This window comes from Choloepus didactylus, chromosome 5 (genome assembly GCF_015220235.1).
Source record: "Choloepus didactylus isolate mChoDid1 chromosome 5, mChoDid1.pri, whole genome shotgun sequence".
NCBI lineage: Eukaryota > Metazoa > Chordata > Mammalia > Pilosa > Megalonychidae > Choloepus > Choloepus didactylus.
Window position 1 is genome coordinate 70,295,440 of NC_051311.1, and position 19,025 is coordinate 70,314,464.

General features: G+C 36.9%; 2 protein-coding genes across 9 annotated transcripts in view; both read left to right on the plus strand.

The window, feature by feature from the left end:
- The window catches only part of CADPS2 (calcium dependent secretion activator 2), a 647,872-nt gene that overhangs the window by 202,658 nt on the left and 426,189 nt on the right, over nucleotides 1–19,025 (plus strand). The gene's annotated exons all lie outside the window — the stretch shown is intronic.
- On the plus strand, nucleotides 9,794–11,020 carry RNF133 (ring finger protein 133). Its single transcript, XM_037836278.1, has one exon. It carries the CDS (start codon nucleotides 9,794–9,796, stop codon nucleotides 10,916–10,918), a length of 1,125 nt encoding a protein of 374 aa, XP_037692206.1. The 3' UTR covers nucleotides 10,919–11,020.

The following is a 19,025-nucleotide window of genomic DNA, read 5'->3' on the forward strand; positions in this document are numbered from 1 at the left end:
TCTATTGTAAAATCTTCTCAAAGTGGTGGTGAATGTTTTTCTGTGTCATTGTTATAACAGTGAAAGAGCAGAGCTGAAATTTTGTTCAATCACCCTTCCAAATTTTGTCTTTTTTTTTAATTAACAATTTTTACTGCTTTGTCAAGGACATTCTTATGTGAAACTGACTTTTTTTAAAACTTTTTCATTGTGAAATATATGTACAAAAAGTGATAACTTTCAAAGTATGATTTAAGTAGTTATCGAACAAATTTCAAAGAATGTTATGGGTTATTGTTTCACATTTTCCATTATTTCTTTATTGTGAAATATACAGAAAAGTGATAAGTTTCAAAGTACGATTAAACAAGTAGTTATAGACCAAATTTCAAAGAATGTTATGGGTTACAGTTCTACCATTTCAGTTATTTCCTTCTAGCTGTTCTAATACACTAGAGACTATATATATATATATATATTAAGATTCAGTATTTGTAATCCTTTGTTAAATAACCTATTTTGTCTGTTGCTACTCATCCCTCTCATGTGATTACTGTCTCAATCTTCAGGGGTATCTAGGCAGTGACCACCTTAATTTGTTCATATTAAAAGGGGTGTTGACATTATGGGAAAGGGGGATACATTTGTTTGATGTTCTTGAAGAGGCTGTTGCCTCTGGATTTTGGGATTTATCTGGCATAGGAATACTCTGGAGGATTTAAGTTTCTGAGAAATAAACTTAGTGTGTAAAACTTTTATAGAATTTCAGATAGGGACCTGGGTATTCTTTAGGATTTTCAGGACTACTGTTGATTTGTGCTTAGCATACTATGGCCAATTGAAATATCTAGCTGAAGCTTGCACAAGAGTCACCTCCAGGATAGCCTCTCAACTCTATTTTAAATCTCATAGCCACTGAAACCCTTTTTTGTTACCTTTCTTTTCCCCCTTTGGGACAAGAAGGCATTCTCAATCCCTCAATGCCCATGCCAGGCTCATTCCTGGGAGTCGTGTCCCATGTCGCTGGGGAGACTCACTCCCCTAGGGATCATGTCCCATGTAGGGGGGAGGGTAATGAATTTATTTGTGGAGTTGGGTTAGAGAGAGAGAGGCCACATCTGAGCAGCAAAAGAAATTCTCTCTTAGTCATAATTATAGGTAGGCTTAGCCTTCCCTTTACAACCATAAGTTTTCACAAGAGCAAGCCCTGAAATTGAGGACCTGACTTACTAAATTGGGGTTTCCTATTTTCACATAGTATATATTCTGTTCAAGGTAAACAATGAATGTCTCACACCATCTCCACTTAATTGGACAATTACCATCACTCTCAATTTTAAACAATTTTCATAACCCAAAACACCCCAAATTTATCACCCCCTAATTATTTATCCCTAATATTAGTGTGGTACTAGTAAGGTATTCCTCTTAAATATAGTCCATAGTATGCAATAGGTAGTTTTCCCATATACCACTCTGTTGTTAATTCTTTGTACCAGTTTTATACCTTAGAAGTAGATCATACAAGCACTTGTTTATATTTGTAGTGCAAATCTGGGGGATACATGCCTTTAAACAACCCCTTTCAATCATGTTTGCCTTTAATACGGTACTGATATTTATAATACCATTAATGAACCATCATCACCCATGTCCATTCCCATACCCTAAAGTTCAATCTTGTTAACAGGTCTGTACAAATTAGGTAATCATTCCCCATTCTCTACTTTCTGTCTATCTCTAGGTCCCCCTACATTCTATGTTTTAAGATACTGATTTTACATTATTCACAGAGTTCATATTAGTGATAATATACAATATCTCTCCTTTTGTGTTTGACTTATTTTACTCAGCATTATGTCCTCAAGGTTCATCCATTTTGTCATGTGTTTCAAGACCTCATTCATTCTTATTGCTGCATAGTATTCCGTCATATGTATATACTACATTTTGTTTGTCCACTCGTCTGTTGAAAGACACTTGGATTGTTTCCACTTCTTGGCAATTGTGAACAATGCCGCTATGAACTTCAGTGTGCAAATGTCTGTTTGTGTCACTGCCTTCAGATCTTCTGGGTGTATACCAAGTAATGGAATTGCTGGATTGTAGGGTAATTCGATATTTAGTTATCTGAGGAACCACCAAAATGTCTTCCACAATGGCTGTACTATTATACATTCCCACCAGCAATGAATAAGAGTTCGAATTTCTCTACATCCTCTCCGGCATTTGCAGTTCCTATTTGTTTAATGGCAGCCATTTTTATTGGCGTGAGATGATATCTCATTGAGGTTTTGATTTGCATTTCCCTAATAGCTAGTGAAGACGAACATTTTTTCATATGTTTTTTAGCCATTTGTATTTCCTCTTCAGAAAAATGTCTTTCATATCTTTTGTCCATTTTATAATTGGGCTGTTTGTACTATTGTCATTGAGTTGTAGGATTTCTTTATATATGCTGGATATCAGTCTCTTAGCAGATACATGTTTTCCAAATATTTTCTCCCATTGAGTTGGCTGCCTCTTCACCTTTTTCACAGAAGCTTTTGATTTTTGAGGAGTTCCCATTTATCTGTTTTTTCTTTCATTGTTTGTGCTTTGGGTGTAAGGTCTAAGAAGTTACCTTCTATTCCTAAGTCGTGGAGATGTTTCCGTATATTGTCTTCTAGTAGTTTTATGGTACTGGCTGTTATGTTTAGGTCTTTGATCCATTTTGGTTAATTTTTATACAGTATAAGGTGTTAGGTAGGGGTCCTCTTTCATTCTTTTGGATATGGATATCCAGTTCTCCCAGCCCCATTTGTTGAAGAGACTATTCTGTTCCAGTTCAGCATATTTGGGAGCCTTGTCAAAAATCAGTTGACCATAGATCCTGGGGTCTTTTTCCAAACTGTTGATTTGATTCCATTGATCAATATGTCTATCTTTGTGCGAGTACCATGTTGTTTTGACTACTGTGGCTTTAAAGTCTGGAAGTGTAAATCCTCCCACTTTGTTTTTTTTAGAATGTTTTTGGGAATTCGAGGCCTGTTTTCTCCCAAATAAACTTGATAAGTAGCTTTTTCAAGTCTACAAAGTAGGCTGTTGGAATTTTGATTGGAATTGCATTGAATCTGTAGATCAGTTTGGGTAGAATTGACATCTTAATGAGATTTAGCCTTCCTATCCATGAACACAGAGTATCTTTTCACCTATTTAAATCTTCTTTGATTTCTTTTACTAAAGTTTTGTAATTTTCTGTGTGGAGGTCTTTTCCATCCTTGGTTAAGTTTATTCCTGGATACTTGATTCTTTTAGTTGCTATTGTAAATGGAATATTTTTCTTTATTTCCTCTTCAGTTAGGTCATTATAGTGTATGGGACCATTACTGTTGTGCATTAATCTTGTATCCCACCACTTTACTGAATTTGTTTATTTGCTGTAGTAGCTTTGTCATAGATTTGTCAGGATTTTCCAAATACAGGATCATACCATGTGCAGATAATGACAGTTTTACTTCTTCCTTTCCTGTTTGGATGCGTTTTATTCCTTTTTCTTGCCTAATTGCTCTGGCTAAAACTTTTAGCACAATGTTGACTAATAGTGGTGACAGTGGGCATCTTTGTCTTGTTCCCGATCTTAAGTACTGTGGTGGCTGTGGGTTTTTCATATATGCTCTTTATCATGTTGAGGGAGTTTCCTTCAAATTCTACTTTTTGAAGTGTTTTTATCAAAAAAGGATGCTAAATTTTGTACAGTGCTTTTTCAGTGTCTATTGAGATGATCGTTTGATTTTTCCCTTTTTATTTGTTAACGTGTTGTTTTATATTGGTTGATTTTCTTATGTTGAACCTCTGGAATGAACCTCACTTGGTCATGGTGTATGATTCTTTCAATGTGCCTTTGGATTTTATTTGCAGGTATTTTGTTGAGAATTTTTGCATCTGTATTCATTAGAGAGATTGGTCTGTAGTTTTCTTATAGTATCTTTTATCTGGTTTTAGTATTAGAGTGATGTTAGCATCATAAAATGAATTAAGTAGTGTTTCTTTTTCTTCATTTTTTTGAAACTGAGCAGGAATGGTGTGAAAGTTTGGTAAAATTCCCCTGTTAAGCCATCTGGCCATGGGGTTTTCTTTTTAGGAAGATTTTTGAAGACCGAGTGGATCTCTTTACTTGTGATTTGTTTGTTGGGGTCTTCAAGTTTTCTCTCCACTCAGCGTAGGTTGTTCATGTGTTTCCAGGAAATTGTTCATTTCCTCTAAGTTGTCTAGTTAGTTGGTATACATTTGTTCGTAGCATTCTCATGATTTTTTTTAATTTCTTTGGGATCCATAGTAGTGACCCCCCTCTCATTTCTGCTTATTTGCGTCTTCTTTCTTTTTCATTTTGTCTGTCTTGCTAAGGGTTTGTCCATCTTGTTGATCTTCTCAAAGAACCAACTTTTGGTTTTATTTATTCTATTTTTTTTGTTCTCCAGATCATTTATTTCTGCTTTAATCTTTGTTATTTCTTTTTATTCTATTTGCTTTAGGGTTAGTTTGCTGTTCATTCTTCAGCTTCTTCAGTTGTTCAGTTAGAGCTTTGATTTTTGATCTTTCTTCCTTTTTGATGTATGCATTTAGAGCTATACATTTCCTTCTTAGCACCACCTTTGCTGCATCCCATAGGTTTTTTTTAATTCAATTTTATTGAGATATATTCACATACCCTGCTCATCCACAGTGTACAGTCAGTTGTTCACAGTACCATTATATAATTGTGCATTTATCACCAAAATCAATTTTTGAACATTTTCATTACTAAAAAAATAAATAAGTAAAAATAAGAGTAAAAATACAGGTAAAGAAAAACAGCCAAAACCTCCTCTCCCCCTCATCCCCACTATTATTCATTTAATTTTTGTTCCCATTTTTTGGCTCATCTGTCCACGTACTCGCAAAGGGAGTGTGAGCCACAATCCCATAGGTTTTGATAGGTTGTGTTCTCATTTTCTCTCGTCTCTAGATACTTTCCAATTTTTTTTGCAGTTTCTCCTTTGACCCACTGATTGTTTAGAAATGTCTTAATTTCCATATATTTGTGAAAGTTCTAGTTCTTTGGTGGTTATTGATTTCCAGCTGCATTCCATTTTGGCCAAAGAATGTGCTTTCAGTCTTTTTAAATTTGTTGAGGCTTGTTTTGTGCCCCAGCATATGATCTATCCTGGAGACTGTTCCATGAGCACTAGAGAAGCTTATGTATCCTGGTAATTTGGGATGCAATATTCTATATATTTCTGTTAAGTCTAATTCATTTATCATATTGTTTAGGTTCTCAGTTTCCTTATTGGTCCTCTGTCTTCTTGTTTCTATAGAACAGAATGATGTATTGCATTCTCCTGCTGTTATTGTAGAAACATCTATTGCTCCCTTCAGTTTTGCCAGTGTTTGTCTAATGTACTTTGGAGATCCTTGATTGGGTGCATAAACATTTATCGTTGTTATTTCTTCTTGGTGAATTGTCCCTTTAATTAATATATAGTGTCTTTCTTTGTCTCTTATTATATCTTTGCATTTAAAGTCTATTTTGTCTGGTATTAGTATAGGTACCCTTCTTTCTTTTGGTTACAGCTTGCTTGGAATAGTTTTTTCCATCTTTTCACTTTCAATCTCTTTGTGTTGCTGGATCTAAGATGAGTCTCTTGTAAAGAACGTATCAGTGGATCATACTTTTTAATCCAATTGTCCAGTCTGTATCTTTTAATTGGGGAGTTTAATCCATTGACATTCAAAGTTGTTACTGTGTAGGCAGTTCTTGAATCAGCCTTTGGTTTTTAGTTGTCAGATCTATTTTTTTCCCTTGCTCTCTGTCTTTACCTTTAAATTATCCTTACTAATATCTTCAGTTCTGTGCCCTTCTCCAGACCTCTCTCTCCTTTTTTTTTTTTAAGCTGGTAGAACTCCTTTAGTATTTCTTGCAGGACAAGTCTCTTGTTAACAAATTCTCTCAGCATTTGTTTGTCTCAGAAAATTTTAAACTCTCCCTCACTTTTGAAGGAGAACTTTGCTGGATAAAGAACTCTTGACTGGTAATTTTTTTCTTTCAGGATCTTAAATATGTTATACCACTGCCTTCTCACATCTGTGGTATCCATTGAGCAGTCAGTAATTAGTGTTATGTGGTTTCCCTTATATGTGGTGAATTGCTTTTTTCTTGCTGCTCTCAGGACTTTCTCCTCTTTGGCATTTGACAATATAATTAATATATGTCTAAGAATGGGTCTATTTGGGTTTATTCTATCTGATGTTTGTTGGGCTTCTCTGATTTGCATATTTGTGTTTTTTATAAGGGTTGGGAAGTTTTCCCCAACTATTTCTTCAAATACTCTTCTTAGCCCTTTTCTGCCTCCAGGACACCAGTGATTCTTATATTTGCGTGTTTCATGTCACCCACCATTTCCCTGAGCTCCACTTCAAATTTTTTTTTTCCATTTGTTCTTTTTTTCATTTGCATTCAATTGCCTTTTCCTCTAGTTCATGTATTCTTTCTTCTTCCTCTTTGAATTTCCTGTTGTCTGTCTCTAGTATATTTTTAATTTGATCTACAGTCTCTTTTATTTCCATAAGAGCTACTATTTTTCTATTTACTCTTTCAGATTCTTCTTTATGCTCTTCTACAGTCTTCTTGATGTCCTTTATGTCTTTAGCCAACCCATTGAAGTTGTTTAGGAGTTGTGTATATCATTTTTTGATTAAATGCTCCAAGTTCTGTGTCTCTTCCGGCTTTTTTAATTCGGTCATTTCATTTGTCCATATTTTCTTGGATCTTCATATGCTTTGAGATTTTTTGTTGACTTCAGGGCATTTGCTTATCTTGATAAGGTTATTTTGGGAAATGCAGTATTATTTGGATATTTATATAAAATTTAGCAGAACCACAGCTTTCTAGAGTGCACTTTCCCTGTCTTCCCAGCAGATGGTGCTCTTGTACCACCTCTTTCTGTCAAACCTGCTTTTCCCTGACTGCATATCACTGGGTGGGGTCCAAACCAGGTGGAAATCCAATCAAGGCAGCAGTTCTCCATGTGTAACTTGGACTGCCAGCTCTGGGGGTGGTGGTGGGCCCTGTGCCGTTCAGCAGAGAGTCTGCTTAAGGGCACAGTGGGTCTGGTGATTCCCAGGCCTCTGAGTGGACCACTCTCAGGGGTTGTGAGTTTCACCCTTTGCAGCCCTCACCCTGCTCAAAAGTGCCCCACCTCTTAGTTGGCCCCCAGGGTCCCTGCCTACTTTGCACCCATGAGCCCCTGGGGTGGGGGTGGAGCTACCAGTGCTTCTGTATGGCACTCTCACTTATCCCCGCCTCTTGCCCATGCGTCTCTGTGGAGGAAGAGTAAATACACCAAGTTTTCTTTGTGCATTCAACACAGCTCTGCTAGTTCCTGATTTCCCTCATGGGACCTCACAGCCAGGAGACTGAGAAGGGTTATCTTCCCAGCTAATTGCTGAGATGGGTGCAGGGGTGGAGAGTTGCTCCTTCCCCTTGTTGGCCAGCTGGCTTGCTGGTTCCCAGTTGAATAAACTCACCCAGTACTTTCAGACGTAATTTCTCCACTCTTTCAGCCAAGTCCCCCCTATATATTGTAGAGATCCTTCTCTGGCTGCTCATACTCTGGAACTGCTGTCCCAGTCATTTTCTGCCTTTTCTCTAGTTATTCCACAGGGGAGAAGTTTGCTCTGCCTCTCCTATTCCGCCATCTTCCTGGAAGTCTGAAACTGGCATTTTTATCTTTTATTTTGAAATGTGCTTTGGATTCAAAACCATGCTGTCTAGTGATCTGGCTTGCAGTGCCAGCCCAGGTTTGAGACTGCTCTCTGACTTGTAATGTGGTCTGTTCGCGGATGTCTTTTCTCTCAGAGTTGCAATTCACTCCCTCTCTTTGCACCCTAAAGCACCAGATCTGGTACCCCTAAAGTGGTTTTTCCCCTTCTCACCTGCTTTTTACAGAGGAGTTTGCTCCTGAAGCTTTACCCTTGACTTAATTTAAACTTTCCCGAAAACATGTCACCCCTCTTAGTGTGCTCTACTTCCTGGGTCACCTCAAATTTTATCTTTTGCCTTATTTTGTCACATTCTCTTTTCTAGTAGAGGAACAAATGTGTACCAATGAGAAGATGAAAGAACTGGGCTTTGTTGTTTTGTGGAAAATCTTTTTATGGATAATGTGCTAAATGTTGAATTCCAACTTGGATAGCACTTAGTGAGTCTACACACTTATTTATTATACTTTAAAGAAAAAAATAAAAGGGGAATGTATGGGAAAGAAATCAGATTAAAGGCCTTTGGAAGCTCTCTTTGTGAGCTGAAGGTTTCACATAATTGTCTTTTCTTTTTATGCCACTTTGTGTTGGATCCATAAGGTCATTTTCTTCTTTCCCTCCCTCAGTTATCATGCTCTAGCCCTAAAATTGTTGACTCACATTTCATAAGTAGTACCAGCCCTCTTAGCACCCTATACATAAGATGCCAGAGACATTTATGTTCAAAGTCAAACTGCTGGTGAAACAAAAAACACCAAGCTATGCTACCAGGAAAGCATATGGTAGCAGCAACTAGTTAATCACATTTGTTAGGAATTTACAGGTCATTCTTTGGCTTTGAAGTCACATTGTGCTATTGACATCAGCATAGTGAAGATGTATGCAGAGTCAACAGTGTATGTAGGGGTTTTCCCCCCGGGGTTTTTGAGTTTGGTAAAAATTTTGTTAAAAGCATCAATTTGTGACCTTTAACAGTTGGTGCTGTTAATAGTTAACTTTAAGTTGGCCCTTACAGTTTTCCTTTTCAAAAATCAGTAACTGCATTTTTGTTTAGAATTGTGCTAAACTAATATTGCAATATTTAATATTTTCCCCTCTACCCTTCTTCCACTTCCCTCAAAATATTGTTTGATTAGTAACAGATGTCAGGGTCTCCAGAGAAATGAGCTTCTCTGGATAATAGTTTTTTTTTTCCTTTACTTTTGTTACTTGTATATAGTCAATTTAAGAATGAGAAAATGAGGCTGCAGTAAATGAATAGGATACCATACTTTTAAAAATAAAAACAAAGCAAAACAAACAAACTTCTCAGCACATTTGTATTAAATAACTTATTATGATGGATTAAATGATAAATTAAAAACTAGCAGTATGACCAAATGTGAGGTAAAAATGGTGTTACCAAGTTCACCATTTTTAACCACACATTTAGTCATAGTATTAATTTTAATTATCATTTGCTTTAAAAACCTTGCCATTTTGTTGAAAACATTTCTTTCACTCATAGGACGGAAAAAAAAACAAAAAACAATTGTTTGGCTTCCTTGCCTGTTTTCAGGTTTTAAAAAGCATACATTTTTTGATTGTCTATTTAACTTTTAGTTTAGTGTGATATCTGCTAACATGATACGTAGCCTAGTGATTGAATCCATATTAAAACACCATAGAAATCTGCCATAACAACATTTGAAACATTCAAGCCGGTAAACTTACAGCATGCTCTGAGCTCTTATCTAATTGGCTATCTTGTCTTTTATGTCATAATCCTATCACCCAACACTCAGCTGTATCTAGAGATACAGTAGTGAGACAGGGACTTTTTTTCAACCTAAAGTTTTTCTCTTTCTCTCTCTGATAAAACATCTGAAACTGCTAAGCTGTATTTAAGAATTTCTTACCAAAACATGTTGGAGGACAATGGAAATTGTTTTCACCTCGATTTTTTTCTCTATATTATTTTAAATTGATTGTCAACAGATGTGGAAGCCACATCTTTTTGTTGGGTTGGTTCTTAAGTCACTAAGCGAAGAGAGAGATGAATCTACTCAAGATGGGCACTTCAAGAAATAATGCTTCGTCTTTCTGGCTTATGATATTCAGTTTTCTTTGGCTTCTTACTCAGAACTGTTGCAAAGCCAGTGCTGTTTGGACTGCTTACATGAATATATCATTTCATGTTGGGAATCGCATGTTGTCAGAATTGGGAGAGACTGGAGTATTTGGAAGAAGCTCCACTTTGAAGAGGGTGGCAGGAGTTTTAGTGCCACCAGAGGGAAAAACACAAAATGCATGTAATCCCAGCACAAGTTTCAGCCAACTAAAGGACTCAGAGACGTGGCTTGCACTTATTGAACGGGGAGGTTGTACCTTCACACAGAAAATTAAGGTGGCGGCCCAGAAAGGAGCCAGTGGAGTGATCATCTATAACTTTCCAGGAACTGGGAATCAGGTTTTTCCCATGTCTCACCAGGCATTTGAAGACATCGTTGTAGTGATGATTGGCAACCTAAAAGGCACAGAAATCTTGCATTTAATTCAGAAAGGAGTTCACATTACTGTTGTGGTTGATGTGGGAAGAAAACGTATCATCTGGATGAATCACTATTTTGTCTCTCTTGTTATTGTCACCACTGTTACTTTAGCCTATTTCATCTTTTATCATATTCGAAGACTTTGGGTAGCAAGGATTCAGGACAGGAGATGGCAGCAATTAACAACAGATCTCAAGAAAGCATTTGGCCAGCTCCAACTTCGGGTGTTAAAAGAAGGAGATGAGGAAATATCTCCAAATGGTGATAGCTGCGTAGTGTGTTTTGAGCCCTATAAACCTAATGATACAGTTCGTGTTCTGACTTGTAAACATTTTTTCCACAAGAACTGCATTGACCCCTGGATTCTAGCCCATGGGACATGCCCCATGTGCAAATGTGACATTCTTAAAGCTTTGGGGATTCAAGTGGATGTTGAAAACGGAGCAGAATCTTTGCAAGTTCTCATGTCCAGTGAATTGTCTGGAACCCTATCACCTAATGAAGAGGGGACCAATAATGAACTTCCTTCTGCAAGCAGGTCGGATAAAGTGACCCTCGTAGAGGAGCACCCATCTTCTCAGAATGACAGCCAGCCTAATTCAGTAGCAGAATTTCATCCTTCACCTTGACAGCATGATCTTTGAAGAAGTGGATTAAACCTGTTTGTCAAATCAAGCCCTAATACTGACAAGCAGTTTGTCTGTTTGAAATGTGTTTTTTGTGTCTGTTTTAGCTACTTTGGTAATTTTCTAGATTCATTATCAAGTCTTAGAGACAGAAAAAAAAAAAGGCCTAGCAGGAATTTAATTTTTGACTTTTGCTAAATTAATTTTTGACAATGTATATTACACTTGAGTGTATATATGTTTATTTTTATGTATTTTATGTATTTTATGTATTTTTATGTATTTTATTTTTATTTTTACATGTATGTAAAAATCAAGGACAAACTTTTTTCCCTAAATGTTTTTTGTACATACATTGGGCTCTATTTTGGTAAGAATTAATATAGTTGCAGGTTGGCTATGATATATCTAATCATGAATTATGTTTGAAAAACATAAATTATCCTTTATGTGAGCTGAAGAGTAAACTTTATGCTTTGATATTATATTTATAGTACAATATATTAATTGTGAAGTCATTGTCCATTGTTTTCATCACAGCATAAAAATTTTGCTGTAAAGAATTGCATTGCTCTTATTCCTGATAAACAGTTCTAAGCCATTAGTACATTTGATGTGATCTGCATCTGCATAATGATAGCAATTTTAAAAGTAAAATACTAGCATTCTTTAAGAGAACAGCAAATATTTCAATTCTCAGTACTGTTTATCATAATTGTTAAATGTTTATACATAGAAAGATTTAAATGATTAAGGATTCCTATGATATTTAGCACTGGTATATTTACTTCCCATGTATCTGTGTCCCTCCCAAATTTATTTTTTGCCATTAAAAAAATATTTAAAATATGTCAGATTATTTTAGAAATAAGTAACAAAATGTAGAAATTACTATTACAACAGTTTGGGATTATATTTGATATATTCCCTGTATTCCCAGGGCCTAGCACAGCAACCAGCACTCAAATATTTGCTGAATGAAAGAGTGAATGAATGAACTGATGAGTGGATAGTGATACCTTTTACATAATGTGTCATGTGTTGATCTGAAAGACTAGGCAGTTTATCCCAGTCATAAAAAATAATGGAAAATAAGTGCTGAAAAATATCACCCTAAAATAATTGATAAAATATGAAATTATGATTTTAGCCCAGAATTAGTTAATACAGCTTAGCATGCGTAATTTTAATGAGGAGCATTGAACTCTTCAGGGCTGACACCGGCATTTGGATTTTTGGTCAACCCTGGAGAGAGACCCTAGTGAAGAGAAATTTTGTGAGTTGCTCAGGGGAAAAGACGGGAATTTGGAGACAGGTAAAGGCAGTGCTTGGCTAACTGCAACCCCAAGGAAGACTATTTAGAGGAAGATGAACCCTCACCTGAGGCCAGGGAGAGTCAGGGCACAGCAGAAAATAGGCAGATGACCAGGTGGGAGAGATGCTGTGCTTGGTACACACAGGAGAGGTTTTGACTATGTTAATCACAAGAGGTGTTCTTGAAAGAATTGCATAGCATCAAGCCTACTGGAAGATGGAAGATTTAGCTACTATTTTGAATTTTCCTGGGGAAAGTAACTTCCCTGAGAGATGAAGGACCACAATAAAGAGGCAGGACACTGAGGACCATGGGAGGGTCACCTCCTAAGCCAGAATAAGATGCCTATCTTAGACTGGCAACTATCGGCATCTCTGCCACGAAGAGTTAGCTGACAGGGGTGGCTAGAGTGGTTTCCCCTGGTTGTCCAAGGGAATCACTGGAGCCATGGAAACAGATTCACCTGGTAGTGTTGGCAGTCCTAAACCCAGGGTTCTAGGATCATTTCAGCTCTGTGCATTCCTCAAGTTCATGAATGATCAATATTCCATGGTAGAACTGGCACTTGAGGCATCTGTTGGTTGCTCTTTAAACTCAGTCATTGTATTCTCTTTCCTCTGCACCCTCATTGGGTTTCTTCTTTCCTTTCTTTCACTCCTTTTCCTTTCTTTGACTCATCGTTGTCAATTATAGGCCCAGTTTACCAGTCCTGGGTAATAAATCAGCATGGACATACTTTTATAATGAAATGCCTATTGTTAATATGGACATTTAATATTTAACACACTGCACTTGTCTTGATTTGAGAATTTTCAAAGGGCATTCATTAAGGGGATGTTAGAATATATGTTTGAAGTGAGGAAGGAAGGCTTGAGTCAGTGAATTTGGCAACTTTCACTGTTGGGTGCTTGCCATGTGCCAGGCAATGTACTAAATGCTTTTCATAGCTGTTTCTTATATGTCAGAACAAAACAGCAGTTTTAATCCTTGTCTTCGGAGTGTTGTAAACAGATCAATAAACTCTGACTTTAATAAACAGGATCTGGAAGTAGCACTGCTATGTCCCATGTTAAGTAATATTCATTGTAGTGGATTGTTAACTATTCTGTAGGCTACATCATTTTCTCTTTGTACCTAAGGATGAAAATGTATTTTGCCACAATAACATGGGACTGTAATGTGCGTTATTTTGCCCTGATACCAGTTTTTTTTTTTTTTTTTTTAAATCATCATTTTATTGAGATATATTCACATACCACGCAGTCATACAAAACAAATTGTACTTTCGATTGTTTACAGTACCATTACATAGTTGTACATTCATCACCTAAATCAATCCCTGACACCTTCATTAGCACACACACAAAAATAACAAGAATAATAATTAGAGTGAAAAAGAGCAATTGAAGTAAAAAAGAACACTGGGTACCTTTGTCTGTCTGTTTCCCTCCCCTACTTTTCTACACATCCATCCATAAACTAGACAAAGTGGTGTTTGGTCCTTATGGCTTTCCCAATCCCATTGTCACCCCTCATAAGCTACATTTTTATACAACTGTCTTTGAGATTCATGGGTTCTGGGTTGTAGTTTGATAGTTTCAGGTATCCACCACCAGCTACCCCAATTCTTTAGAACCTAAAAAGGGTTGTCTAAAGTGTGCATAAGAGTGCCCACCAGAGTGACCTCTCGGCTCCTTTTGGAATCTCTCTGCCACTGAAGCTTATTTCATTTCCTTTCACATCCCCCTTTTGGTCAAGAAGATGTTCTCCGTCCCACGGTGCCAGGTCTACATTCCTCCCTGGGAGTCATATTCCACGTTGCCAGGGAGATTCACTTCCCTGGGTGTCTGATCCCACGTAGGGGGGAGGGCAGTGATTTCACCTTTCAAGTTGGCTTAGCCAGAGAGAGAGGGCCACATCTGAGCAACAAAGAGGCATTCAGGAGGACACTCTTAGGCACAAATACAGGGAGGCCTAGCCTCTCCTTTGCAGCAACCGTCTTCCCAAGGGTAAAACTTATGGTAGAGGGCTCAACCCATCAAACCACCAGTCCCCTATGTCTGTGGTCATGTTAGCAACCATGGAGGTGGGGTAGGCGAATACCCCTGCATTCTCCACAGGCTCCTCAAGGGGGCACTACATCTTTTTTTTTTTTTTTTTTTTCCCCTTTTTTTTCTTTTTTCTTTTTTTTTTTTTTTTTTTTTTTTTTTTTTTTAACTTTCCCTTCTTTTTTCAAATCACCTGTATGAAAAAAAAAGTTAAAAAGAAAACAAAGATACAATAAAAGAGCATTTCAAAGAGACCATAGCAAGGGAGTAAGAAAAAGACAACTAACCTAAGATAACTGCTTAACTTCCAACATGTTCCTACTTTACCCCAAGAAAGTTACATAATATAGCAACATTTCAGTGAACTTGTTCCTACTACAACCATCAGAAATTAACAGACCATAGTCATTTCTGGGCATCCCCAGAACGTTAAATAGCTTATCTGTTCTTCCTGGATTATTGTTCCCCCTTCCTTAATTGCTCTCTACTGCTAGTTCCCCTACATTCTACATTATAAACCATTTGTTTTACATTTTTCAAAGTTCACATTAGTGGTAGCATATAATATTTATCTTTTTGTGCCTGGCTTATTTCGCTCAGCATTATGTCTTCAAGGTTCATCCATGTTGTCATATGTTTCACCAGATCGTTCCTTCTTACTGCCGCGTAGTATTCCATCGTGTGTATATACCACATTTTATTTATCCACTCATCTGTTGAAGGACATTTGGGTTGTTTCCATCTCTTGGCAATTGTGAATAATGCTGCTATGAACATTGGCGTGCAGATATCTGTTCGTGTCACTGCTTTCCGATCTTCCGGGTATATACCGAGGACTGCAATCGCTGGATCGAATGGTAGCTCTATATCTAGTTTTCTAAGGAACTGCCAGACTGACTTCCAGAGTGGCTGAACCATTATACAGTCCCACCAACAATGAATAAGAGTTCCAATTTCTCCACATCCCCTCCAGCATTTGTAGTTTCCTGTTTGTTTAATGGCAGCCATTCTAACCGGTGTTAGATGGTATCTCATTGTGGTCTTAATTTGCATCTCTCTAATAGCTAGTGAAGCTGAACATTTTTTCATGTGTTTCTTGGTCATTTGTATTTCCTCTTCAGAGAACTGTCTTTTCATATCTTTTGCCCATTTTATAATTGGGCTGTCTGTACTATTGTCATTGAGTTGTAGGATTTCTTTGTATATGCAAGATATCAGTCTTTTGTCAGATACATGGTTTCCAAAAATTTTTTCCCATTGAGTTGGCTGCCTCTTTACCTTTTTGAGAAATTCCTTTGAGGTGCAGAAACTTCTAAGCTTGAGGAGTTCCCATTTATCTATTTTCTCTTTTGTTGCTTGTGCTTTGGGTGTAAAGTCTAGGAAGTGGCCTCCTAATACAAGGTCTTGAAGATGTTTTCCTACATTATCTTCTAGGAGTTTTATGGTACTTTCTTTTATATTGAGATCTTTGGTCCATTTTGAGTTAATTTTTGTGTAGGGGGTGAGGTAGGGGTCCTCTTTCATTCTTTTGGATATGGATATCCAACTCTCCCAGCCCCATTTGTTGAAAAGACCATTATGGCTCAGTTCGGTGACTTTGGGGGCCTTATCAAAGATCAGTCGGCCATAGATCTGAGGGTCTATCTCTGAATTCTCAATTCGATTCCATTGATCTATATGTCTATCTTTGTGCCAGTACCATGCTGTCTTGGCAACTGTGGCTTTATAATAAGCTTCAAAGTCAGGTAGTGTAAGTCCTCCCACTTCGTTTTTCTTTTTTAGAGTGTCTTTAGCAATTCGGGGCATCTTCCCTTTCCAAATAAATTTGATAACTAGCTTTTCCAAGTCTGCAAAGTAGGTTGTTGGAATTTTGATTGGGATTGCATTGAATCTGTAGATGAGTTTGGGTAGAATTGACATCTTAATGACATTTAGCCTTCCTATCCATGAACATGGAATATTTTTCCATCTTTTAAGGTCCCCTTCTATTTCTTTTAGTAGAGTTATGTAGTTTTCTTTGTATAGGTCTTTTACATCTTTGGTTAAGTTGATTCCTAGGTACTTGATTTTTTTAGTTGCTATTGAAAATGGTATCTTTTTCTTGAGTGTCTCTTCAGTTTGTTCATTTCTAGCATATAGAAACATTACTGACTTATGTGCATTAATCTTGTATCCCGCTACTTTGCTAAATTTGTTTATTAGCTCTAGTAGGTGTATCGTTGATTTCTCAGGGTTTTCTAGATATAAGATCATATCATCTGCAAACAATGACAGTTTTACTTCTTCTTTTCCAATTTGGATGCCTTTTATTTCTTTGTCTTGCCGGATTGCCCTGGCTAGCACTTCCAGCACAATGTTGAATAACAGTGGTGACAGCGGGCATCCTTGTCTTGTTCCTGATCTTAGAGGGAAGGCTTTCAGTCTCTCACCATTGAGTACTATGCTGGCTGTGGGTTTTTCATATATGCTCTTTATCATGTTGAGGAAGTTTCCTTCAATTCCTACCTTTTGAAGTGTTTTTATCAAAAAGGGATGTTGGATTTTGTCAAATGCTTTTTCAGCATCTATTGAGATGATCAATTGATTTTTCCCTTTCGAGTTTTTAATGTGTTGTAATACATTGATTGTTTTTCTGATGTTGAACCATCCTTGCATGCCTGGAATGAACCCCACTTGGTCATGGTGTATGATTTTTTTAATGTGTCTTTGGATTCGATTTGCAAGTATTTTGTTGAGGATTTTTGCATCTATATTCATTAGGGAGATTGACCGGTAGTTTTCCTTTTTTGTAGCATCTTTGCCTGGTTTTGGTATTAGATTGATGTTAGCTTCATAAAATGAGTTAGGTAGTGTTCCATTTTTTTCAATGTTTTGAAAGAGTTTGAGTAAGATTGGTGTCAGTTCTTTCTGGAAAGTTTGGTAGAATTCCCCTGTGAAGCCATCTGGCCCTGGGCCTTTATTTGTGGGAAGATTTTTGATGACTGATTGGATCTCTTTGCTTGTGATGGGTTGGTTGAGGTCTTCTATTTCTTCTCTGGTCAGTCTAGGTTGTTCATATGTTTCCAGGAAATTGTCCATTTCTTCTACATTATCCAGTTTGTTGCCATACAGTTGTTCATAATATCCTCTTATAATTTTTTTAATTTCTTCAGGATCTGCAGTTATGTCACCTTTTTCATTCATTATTTTGTTTATATGGGTCTTCTCTCTTTTTGATTTTGTCAGTCTAGCTAGGGGCTTGTCAATCTTGTTGATCTTCTCAAAGAACCAACTTTTGGTGATATTTATCCTTTCTATTGTTTTTTTGTTCTCTATGTCATTTATTTCTGCTTTAATCCTTGTTATTTCTTTTCTTCTACTTGGTTTAGGATTGGTTTGCTGTTCATTTTCTAGCTTCTTCAGTTGATCCATTAGTTCTTTGATTTTGGCTCTTTCTTCCTTTTTAATATATGCGTTTAGTGCTATAAATTTCCCCCTTAGCACTGCTTTTGCTGCATCCCATAGGTTTTGGTATGTTGTGTTCTCATTTTCATTCGTCTCTATATATTTAGCAATTTCTCTTGCTATTTCTTCTTTAACCCACTGATTGTTTAGGAGTGTGTTGTTTAACCTCCAGGTATTTGTGAATTTTCTAAGTCTCTGATGGTTATTGACTTCTAATTCTATTCCATTGTGGTCAGAGAATGTGCTTTGAATGATTTCAATCTTTTTAAATTTATTGAGGCTTGTTTTATGTCCCAGCATATGATCTATTCTGGAGAAAGTTCCGTGAGCACTAGAAAAGTATGTGTATCCTGGTGATTTGGGATGTAATGTCCTGTAGATGTCTGTTAAATCTAATTCATTTATCAGATTGTTTAGGTTTTCAATTTCCTTATTGGTCTTCTGTCTGGTTGATCTATCTATAGGAGAGAGTGATGTGTTGAAGTCTCCCACAATTATTGTGGAAACATCAATTGCTTCCTTTAGTTTTGCCAGTGTTTCTCTCATGTATTTTGTGGCACCTTGATTGGGTGCATAGACATTTACGATTGTTATTTCTTCTTGCTGAATTGCCCCTTTTATTAGTATGTAGTGGCCTTCTTTGTCTCTCAAAACATCCCTGCATTTGAAGTCTATTTTATCTGAGATTAATATTGCTACACCTGCTTTCTTTTGGCTGTAGCTTGCATGAAATATTTTTTTCCATCCTTTCACTTTCAATTTCTTTGTGTCCCTGTGTCTAAGATGAGTCTCTTGTATGCAACATATTGATGGTTCATTTTTTTTGATCCATTCTGCGAATCTATATCTTTTAATTGGGGAGTTTAATCCATTTACATTCAACGTTAAAACCGTGAAGGCATTTCTTGAATCGGCCATCTTATCCTTTGGATTATGTTTGCCATATTTTTCCCTCTCTCTATTAATATCCTTTATTGTACCCATACCGAATCTCTTTAGTACTGAACCTTTCTCCAAGTCTCTCTGTCCTGTCTTTGTTTCTCTGTCTGTACGGCTCCCTTTAGTATCTCCAGTAGGGCAGGTCTCTTGTTAGCAAATTCTCTCAGCATTTCTTTGTCTGTGAAAAATTTAAGCTCTCCCTCAAATTTGAAGGAGAGCTTTGCTGGATAAAGTATTCTTGGCTGGAAATTCCTCTCTCTCAGAATTTTAAATATATCGTGCCATTGCCTTCTCGCCTCCATGGTGGCTGCTGAGTAGTCACTACTTAGTCTTATGCTGTTTCCTTTGTATGTGGTGAATTGCT

Coding starts and splice junctions, on each gene's coding strand:
- RNF133 (XM_037836278.1), top strand. CDS start 9,794: ATGAATCTACTCAAGATGGGCACTTCAAGAAATAATGCTTCGTCTTTC.